Source organism: Cryptotermes secundus, unplaced genomic scaffold, assembly GCF_002891405.2.
Source record: "Cryptotermes secundus unplaced genomic scaffold, Csec_1.0 scaffold181, whole genome shotgun sequence".
Taxonomy (NCBI): Eukaryota; Metazoa; Arthropoda; class Insecta; order Blattodea; family Kalotermitidae; genus Cryptotermes; species Cryptotermes secundus.
In genome coordinates, this window is record NW_019723906.1 from 2,346,276 (window position 1) to 2,356,636 (window position 10,361).

The window sequence follows — 10,361 nt, forward strand, 5'->3', positions numbered from 1 at the left end:
AATTAACCTTTAACGGCCGAATGTTATAATTATTCGCATAAAGTAGCAAGCCGAGCCGGCCGAATGTTATAATTTTTATGGGCAAGCCACGTGCTTCCTTTGTGAGTGCTGGCAGTTTGACCTTGGGTTTGAAACCCAAACAAACTCAAGAGCGTTCATGTCAGACGTTTATTTGTTGGCTTTGAACAATGAAATCGTTTATCAGGGTACTGGTTTCGAAACTATTTACGTTTAGATATGACTGTTTATGATCTGGTGAGCCAATAGAGTTCAGCTTTGTTTTGAGAAGTCAGAGGAGGAAATATTCGTAAGCACTTTCATAGCAGTGCTACCAGAGCTTTCAAGGAAGTGTGGCTCATTCAGGGATTGGTTTGCAGTGTTGAATTCTCAGTTATGACGCCAGTGGCGGATTTTCTATATTTTGTTAAAAGTTAGGAAGTCAGTGTCAGACTCCTATATTTCTTTTATATCATTTTTATTGTGTATCTCGGAAGTGGTATAAACCCACTGAGCCAGTGTTACTTTGTGCATAAAGACATCTTCGTCACTGTGACTTTCGGTATCAGTGGCGGACTGGCACTTTTCAACTGCTATTGCAATTACTTTGCATCACAATTTTGCGAGTATTCTTCCACCTACTAGACATGACTATTCTCAATGAATATCTGTCACACAAGTCATGTGATGGAAAAATGACACACAAAACTTTCCGCGAAATTTTGGTGCGTGATTTGATTCTTCAATCACATGAGGCTAATATCACAGTCAGTGGTGTTTCTTGGGGGAGGCCAAGTTCTTCTGGGGCCCAACTGAGTCGACTGGAGGTGAAACATTCAAAACACTGACCAGCTAAAGGGAAACAAAGACGTTTGTTCTATAAACAAGAAAAGCGGGACCACGCTTTACCGCTGTAGAGTGCGATGTCACGCTGTGTGATGGACTGCTTCGAGAAATGGCACATGCGTCAGAGTGTAAACTGTGAAGCGATGCAGTCCAAACCGTGTACAGTCCGAACCAAATATTATTGTATATAGTGTCGTCATATTTATATCACCTCCACGATTCAAGGTTGAAGAAGAACAACAGGTAAGTCCTTTGGAATTTCATAACGTATATAATAATGATTATATTTTGCACTTCATGACAAAATACTCACAGTTGATTTTCATTTGTAAAACTTGCCCTTTTGTATATATGTAGAAAATTTTATTGTCTTTCAGGTTCTTTTTAGTTCATATTCCGATGTTGCATAGAACGGAAAATATGCATTTTTTTCTGAAAGTTTGCAATGTTAAAGACTTAGGGCCATTTAAATTCCGGCCGTAGGGAGCTGCAGGCAATTTAAAAGTCCGTACGTTAAAGGTTAATCTATGTTTCAGAGGAATATGTCACCTCCATCGCCAAGTTCAAAGACTAAGCCAAGCACGAAACATGGACGAAGCAGGCAGCAAATTCAAGCCAAATATGTGACCTGTCCTTACATAGACATATGTGGGTACTTGAATGTCTGTCAGGATATGCCAATTTGAACTAAACTTCAGAATAATATACCAACTTCTGAAAAACATTTTTCGCTTTTCAAGTTGATGTGACATGATGCTGAAAATTCAGAATCATGGAAATGTTGCAGCAGCATCTACTGCTATGCAATGGCTTGTTAAAACACATTTTTACAGCAACAAACACATACCCAGCAGCAGAGGATGTATTTTCTAATAGGTCCAAAACAAGCTGATAAAAAGCAGCACACCAAAGCAAAATTTCAGCAATAGTGATAGACTGTGAAATAACAGTAAATATTTGCAAAATTTGTTAATATCTGTAAATAAGACAATCCAGTGTCCAATGAAACCAATTACTAATCCGAACCCTGTGTACATAGTCTGACAATTAAGTCTGTGAACTTGCCACTGTGTGCTTGTCATGATAGCAATGGAAAAAAAACCTCAGTATGGTTTGATGACATTGGCATATCTGCGTTTCACAGCTGTGTTGCTATTGTTGATCCATGGTAGTCTCTTTCTGAGTGGTGTCTATTACTGTCGGAGTGTGTTTTGGTGTGCTGCCATGAGAATGTCTGAGCTTGAATTAGAGCAACAAACAAACAAACATCAAATTTCTTGTTAAACTTGGCAACAGTGGAAGCGAAATCAGAGAGATGTTAGTGCAAGTTTACAGGCCTAATGCTATGAAGAAAACATCAGTTTACAAGTGAGTGACACGTTTTTCTGAGGAAAGAGAAATTGTCACTGATTAAAAGAGATCAGGGCAGTCAGGAACGAGCAGAACTGAAGAAAACATTGCAAAAGTTTGTCAAATTGCGCGTGACGGCTGACTGCCAGGAGCATAGCAGAGCAAGCAAACATTGAGAGAGAAACAGTTTTGAAAATCTTAACTGAAGCTCTTGACATGATGAGGATGTGTGCAAAAATGGTTCCAGATGAGCTCACTGAAGAACACTGTCTGTGAGGAAGGTTTTAGCCAGTAAACAAATAACTTTGCTGGAATACCCTCTCTATTCACCGGATCTAGCCCCAGTGACTTTTTCTGTTCAAGAAAATATAGAAGATATTGAAAGGAAGGCATTTTGATGACAATGATGACATCACGAGTAATGTGATAACAACTCTGAAGGCCATTCCACAAAACCAGTTGCAAAACTGTTTTGAAGGGTGGACTAGGTGCTGGCATTGGTGCATAGCTTTCTAAGGGGAGTACTTCGAAGGTGACCACAGTGATATTCAACAATGAGGTATGTAACACTTTTAATGCAACGAGTTCGCGAACTTTATTATCAGATCATGTCTAATTACTAATCACAGAAATTTTCAACAGTACATAAAAAATAATAGTTGGGACAACAGCTGTACTGAAAAATTTGAGCAGATCTGTGTATAAACACGTCTGAGGACTTCACTGAGACTTTCAACTATCCACAACACTTGCATCACATGAAGACACAATTTATTTTACACCTCAAACTTATTTACCTTCAGTGAAGTGGTAAATTTCAGTTATAAGTCAAAGAAGGAAATTTCATGAATTTTTATAAGTGTCTTCCTGATTTACAACATAAGCCAAATGTTTGTGCACCTTTATTGGAATCACATTTCTAAACAAGCTTGCCTATTAATAAAGTTGGAAAAATCAACAAAATGAAACTGGCTTACAGAAGGAAATTTCATTTTAATTGCTCTACCAACCACAACTACCATCATTCCTACTTTTCTAATGTCTAGCATTGATGCTAGCCTTTGTGATTACATTAATTAATACAGTGGAATCGTCACTACTGTTCTTCCATACAACATTGTCATTCTAAGTCAGCAATTTCAGTATAAAATTTCCTCCTCATGGGTTGTACGAAGGGGGACCCAAAAATAACCGGAACCGACCTGTTGCGCGCGCATCCTTTGTAGTTACGAGTTGTGCTGCTAGGTGGTGTTAGCTGGGGGTCTCCTGCGACTGTCAGTGAGCTGGCGTCAGTCTGAGTTAAGTGGTTTGTCTGTGGTGCTCTGTTGTGTGCGTTCCTGTTTCAACCCTTTGGCGATTAGTGAGATGGCTGACCAGAAGGAACAAAGAGTGTGCGTGAAATTTTGCAACTTGAAGAGTGAAGTGCAGAACACTCTTCAAGTCGCAGCAAACATTCACGCGGTTTTCTCTTTGGTCATCTCCGAGCAAGCGAGGAACAAATTTTGCAGACACCCGTCTCATGTGCAAACCTTCGGTTAAAATTCGCTGGACCGTGCTCCATGAGATGTTCGTTTCCTCAGAAAGTTGGTCAATGGTCTATCGACGATCTTCATCAATTGCACGTTTGATTTTGGCAATGTTTTCGTCATTTCTTCCTGTCGAAGGACGCCCGGGGCGTGGCATGTCTTCTGTTGACATGTTGCCAGATTTGAAACGGGAAAACCACTCATAGACCTGTGATTTCCCCAAAGCATCGTCATTAAAGGCTTGCTGAAGCATCCCAACAGTCTTGGCTGCAGTTTTCCTTAACAGAAAGCAAAATTTCACGCACACTCTTTGTTCCTTCTGGTCGGCCATCTCACTAATCGCCAAAGGGTTGAAACAGGAACGCACACAACAGAGCACCACAGACAAACCACTTAACTCAGACTGACGCCAGCTCACTAACAGTCACGGGAGACCCCCAGCTAACACCACCCAGCAGCACAACTCGTAACTACAAAGCATGCGCGCGCAACAGGTTTGTTCCAGTTATTTTTGGGTCCCCCTTCGTATAATAAATATCTTGGTTGCTACTTAACCTACAGAAAGATAAAAACAGGATGCAGTCATACATAAAAAAGCATTCCTTCATTTTCTTAAGTTTACTATTCAAATCCAGTTCCCCACCAAATAAACCTCAAATGAGGATTTCACTGCATGTATCATTTTATTTACACACATACCATGTATTTATAAGCTTCCTGCATTTATTACCTTACATAACAACAACCTTTTAAGCAAAAATTATTTGTTGTTTAATTTCAGCAAATTTTTGTTATAAATCTCTCCACATCTCCTGGCAGCACTAATCCATGCACTAACAAGTCATCTATTAAGCTAATTGCACTAGAAAGGGCAAGTCACAAATTTATGTCTTTTAACAGATGAGAACACAGAGTTCTGCACACAGATACACAGATGCATGAACCTTGGCTGTGAAGGAGTCCATGCCATAGTTCAAGCAGTTAGTCGCTCGCTTCCCACTGCGGTGGCCCGGGTTTGATCCCGAGTCTGGTCAAGTGGGATTTGTGGTGGACAAAGTGGTGCTGGGGTGGGTTTTCTCTGAGGACTTTGGTTTCCCTTCCAATCTTCATTCCACCAAATTCTCCATCATCATAATCACTCGGGGCAGGCTATAATAGGCCAATCAGTGGCCATCATGCCAAGTGCACCCAGTTGGACTCCACCCCCCACTAAGCAAATGAAAAATAAAATTTTTTTTGGAAGTGAAGGAAGTAAAGGGCACCCCCCAGCACAAACAGCGTTCAGTACTTCATTCAACAGACCAACCTTAAGAGTAACAAAAGACCAGTACACCGTAACATCATCCACAATTACAGCATAATAATATTAAGTCCAGAAACCATAAAATAGTGAAAATGTAAGTCATTCATAAAATTATTATTTACCGTATGGTTGTTCAGCATGAACTGCACCTCCTCCAGTTTGACAAGCTTGCGGACACAGCTATAGCCCACTGAAAGGTCATTCAACAGCTGTAAGGTCTTCGAAATTATCTGCTCACTGCGGCCCCAGTATTTCAAGTTCGTTATGCTAAAATTGTAACATTAAGATGTGCATGTTAACAGAGAGTTCTGCAAAATAAAAATAATTGTATTATGGGGGCAATACTGAATGTTTACACCCACTAACTCATGACTTTCACAGTGGATAAAATGTTCTTTGCCAATGTATTCAGATATCCTTGCTCTACTTTTCTCAAATATCCAATTCCTAAAACTCTTAGCTGCTCAGGTAAAGTTGTCCCTGTGCTTAACTAATTAAGCACTATGCCATGAAGGTGTAGGAGTGGATGTATAGCTCCACATTTTCTTGACCTCCGCACTAGCTGGTGGTGAGTGGTCAGATTCATGCCCCTGCTACTCTACCTCAGGGGAAAGAGCCACCGGTATCCACTGGATAGGAGGCTGGGTGGGCCCCAGAGCTGGTCTGGACAACGTGGACAAGAGAAAATTTGTGACCCTACCAGGACTTGGAACTCTGTCCCCTCAGTCGTCCAGCCTATAGCCAGATGCTATACTGCCTGAGCTATCCCGGGTCACATTTTCTGTATAACTTATTTATTATCACTGGTGGAACGCATGAAATCAAATGATGAAAATAAGGCATCTGTTTCTTTGGATAAGGGATTAACTTAACCAACATGTCATTATTTATGGAAATGTAACTAGCACTTCTTAAAGTGAGCAACGGTACTTGTATTTCAGTTCAGTGAACACATTTATAAACATAAGAATATTAAAAGAAGTTATGAAGAAAATCAACAGAAACATGATGTCATTAACACAAGTACCCTAAACATGTACTTACATTTTTCTAATAAAGACACTCAGAACCATGGACTCATCACTTAATCCCAATACTTCAGATAACCGCCTATATACTTTGGAATTTTTTTGGACCTGTAAAGGAGATTCAAGGATATACATAAATGATTTAATTTTCATTGTTTTTATTTGTCAGATGAAAAGGAACATGGATAATGAATGTAAAAAAGAATAATTCTGGAAAAAGACCTTGAATGATATCAATCATACTTGTATTCTTAGATCCTTTAATAAGAAGATTCTCAGAAATTCTGAAGGCAAAAGACCGCACAACTGAATTCAAATGTATGAAAATGCACTACGATCACGTGTGCTGTAAATTTGATTTTACTTTGTTGCAACCCAATTAAGTCATATGTAATTACATATATGCTTTGCAGAAATTAAATATATACTGGCTTATTTTCTAAACTATTACATTTTGTAAATCTAGAATAACTGGGGACAAAAGTCCCCCTTCATAGTTTTACTACATTATCTGGATACTGAAGTTTCTTTTAACACAGTATGAGACATCTATAGCCGCACTGCTTCCATAGATATCTAACTATATTCTTAGCTAGTATACATACGTAGTACAAAATTTCAGATGGCCATCATGCAAAATTACAATTTTTTAGTTGTGGCCCTAGTATTTTAGGTGTATACCATATGTCTGTCAATGTTACAGAGCCACACAGCTGACAAAGTCCTGTTAAATGATGTGAAACACTACTACTTTCAATGTGACTGACGAATTTTTTGTTCTAATATGAGAATCCCTTAATTAACCAGCTGCAACAATCATATTTCTTTAAAAATTTCCTTTCCTACATTATTTAAATAATTTACGAGTATAAGGGATTTGTGAACATCCAAATTTTTTATATTTGTCAGAACTAGATGTTACTAGTGAGCAACCAAATGGTTCTCATATTACCACATGAAGATACATCCTACAAAGCACTTACTGTCTGATAAAAGTATGTAACACAAGATCCAATGATCCTTGATCATAATCACATTCTTGTTACTGTACTAATTCTAAACTCATCTGCACATACATACTGGTTTGCCAATACCAAGTTCCACATGAAGTTAATTAATGAACTGAAACTACGTGGAAAAAGTTATACTAGGCCCAACCTGATCGCCAACATAAATCTTCCTGAACTGCTCAAAGAAACTAAGCATGGCAAGTTCTAGTTTCTCACAACCTCCTTGAGCCAATCTTGAGTCAGTTAAATTCATCAGCTGTAGCACCCTGCAAACACAACACAGTCTTAGTCTTCGTACACTGACCTCCAATCTACAATAGAATTACTCACAGAAAAACTGTAGTGAACAAAAAATGCTTTTCATTTTTCTCTACAATGCACGTTTGAAACAATTTTCACTCCAACAAATATCTGGCTTGAGATATGTGCAGAAAATTATGTGGGACTCCTTGTACAGTGGTTGGTTATAACTGTTTCACCTAAATGAAAACTGAACTGGCTCGACAACTCATCAAATTTTCCAATCTCAATGTCATGAAAATCCATGCAACATTCTGAAGTTGCTGGATGTGTATGGGCAGACTGACAAGGCAAACATGACAGCTCAAACATGCCTAAAAAGAAGTCTGGCTACCTACAAACTGAACAATCCTTGCATGGATAGCCGAGAGGATACTGCATTCCCTTACAATATAAAAAACACATAATGGGGCATCACATTCACACAATCTCATATTAAAACAGTGTAAAAAGTACACACAGTCTTCTTCACTGTGGACACTTCTTTCCATTTTTCTCAGATATGTTCATGGAACAACCACAAGAAACAACATATTAAAAATTACCTGCACACTAATTCTCCATCCATTGCATCATGTTCATCATTACTGTTAAAAGAGACTCGACCACCAATTGCTGATCCAATTATATACACCAACCATGTTAGCCGACCTAGGAAGACAATTACACTCACAATATATGAGCAACATGTCAAATAAGAGAGAAGTCATTCTCCATCATTCCCAAAAGACTTCTCTTAAGTAGCATATATTTCACATCCCAAACATCTGCTAAAGTCCATACTGCTAATGATGGATATTACACATGCAAACTATCTATGCCTACCATCATCCTAGAATTTTGTTACTACAGTATGTGATAAAAGAGGCCACTGTATTTTAAGTGAATGATGTGATAATTATTTGCATCACTGGCCTGCAACTTTTTCTAAACAAATAACTCAGAAATTTTGATGTGCATCATTATAATAACCCGTGTTCAAGCTGTATAAGACATTTGTTTGAATCATGCATTTATACTGAACACTGTGAATTACAGTTATCAGAAAAAAAATATTATTTTCACAAGAACAGATGCAAAGAAAGTGTGGGTATGAGAACCAGAATTAAAGATTCAATTTAATTTGTAAAGAACAAGAGTAAAATCGACTGGAAACAAAACATAAAAATGATTAGTATGTAGCGTACAAGTGTCTTGATAGATGTTTCACATTTAAATATGTAAAAAAAAAAAGTCAGATTAATATTTTTCTTTATTTTAAATTCCTCAGGTTTGAAATTAGCCTGCATACTTCACTATCTGCATAAATATTGCACACTCTCACCAATTTATGTGTGGCATTCACTAAAATATGAGTTAAATGGCTCTTCCCATAAATAAATAAATAAATAAATAATCTGGCTTGAAATTTTTGTTCATCAGGGGTTAAAGACTGCAAATTTGTCAATGGGCATAGAGTGACTGCACCAACTAACAGGCCACATAGTGAGTTAGATGCATTTCAAAAGAGAATACGGCATCTCCTTTCAGTGTTTCACGAACACAATCCTACATACAGGTTGACCCCTATTTTCAAAATTAAACTATTGAACAAAATGTGTGACATACAGTGCCAGGGAGACATGTTACCCAGAAGTGATACCAGTTAATAATTTGTTTAATGAAATATATGATTCAAACTTAACTGTAAATCTACAGCTTGAGAAAATGAGTGAGAACATAGACACAAATCAAGCACAAACACGGAAGCCACAAAAGGAAAATAATGTGGAACAGAGAGTTTTGTTCTACTGTGATCAATGATAATGGAACAGCATGGAAATATAGTGACTTAAGATCTAGTGCAGTGTGATGATTTTAAAAAAAGTGAACAACTGCCTAAAGATGGCCAAGTAAGACCAAACCTTGTTGCAAATGATGTGATTGTAATGTTATTATAAATTAAAAGGACCGTGAAAATTTCTGAGTTACATTACAGACGGAGGTGAATGAGTGAGTGCGAAAATGTCATTTGCACATCTCTAGTATATATTCAGTCATTTGTGAAAGCATTTTTATTATTTTTATTATCTCTAAAAATGCTTTGAACATGAATACAGGTACCTATGTACAGCACAATCTGCTGTTCATATCAGGCTGTGCAGATATGAAGCATGGTTCAACATCACCACTGAAAAACTACAAATACTGATGAGTCCCATTAACTGGTCATTTCAAAAAGTAATAGCCTTTCAGCCTGAAATAAGAACAATGCTAACAGCAGAACATGAGAGCCATGCTTCAGACTGAAGGATCACTGCCATTTCTTACAAAAGCCAAATTTATATTATTTGTTACCACAGCTACTTACAACTCTTAATGGATAATAATTATCAACTACTTTAGCTGCTAGAACGTACCCTCTTGTATTGTGATGTCAAGTTGCTGAGCATTTGGAGTGGCCATTAGTTCCTGGTATGCTCGTGCTGCCTGATCAAATAACTGAACGAGCAATGTACAAGTTTTCTGGTATTCACAGCGCCCTATAACCGACAACTGTTCAAGCTGCTGCTGGACCATGCCCAGGTCATCTAGAGGGTCCTCCAGACCTTCCCTAAATGAACAAGTTAAATGACAAGACATGAACTTCTTTACACATTCAACTTATTGTCAACTCATTCACACCTGAATGTGAGGTACTGTGAAACTGCTCAGCCTCATCAAGAGCATGTAAATGGGAGGAAGTATGTTCATTCATTTTAGTATTTCTACGTGGCTTTCTTTGCTCTATCACATCCTTCTACGATATACATACATTGCTTACTGACGGGGAAAATTTCTGACAAGTTCAATGTACATTATAGTAATAGAGCTTTGCTTCATTTTGGCAACAATCTGTTGATAATAAGTCATTTCCTAGCAAAACGTTTTAATGATGCCAATGGGTTAGGAAAATGAAGGGATACAGCAGAACAAATGGCTTGCCAGTTACCACGAATCATCATCATCATCATCATCATCA

At 38.0% G+C, this 10,361-nt stretch overlaps 1 protein-coding gene across 6 annotated transcripts in view; it reads right to left on the reverse strand.

The window, feature by feature from the left end:
• The window catches only part of LOC111861979 (exportin-7), a 55,325-nt gene that overhangs the window by 16,726 nt on the left and 28,238 nt on the right, over positions 1-10,361 (reverse strand). For all 6 annotated transcript variants that reach the window (XM_023846978.2, XM_023846976.2, XM_023846974.2 and 3 more), the window contains exons 9-13: positions 9,760-9,953; positions 7,906-8,011; positions 7,209-7,326; positions 6,067-6,158; positions 5,145-5,289 (exon numbers count right to left, since the gene is read on the reverse strand). In XM_023846978.2, coding sequence (XP_023702746.1) covers positions 5,145-5,289; positions 6,067-6,158; positions 7,209-7,326; positions 7,906-8,011; positions 9,760-9,953 — 655 coding nt within the window. The remainder of the gene's footprint in view (positions 1-5,144; positions 5,290-6,066; positions 6,159-7,208; positions 7,327-7,905; positions 8,012-9,759; positions 9,954-10,361) is intronic.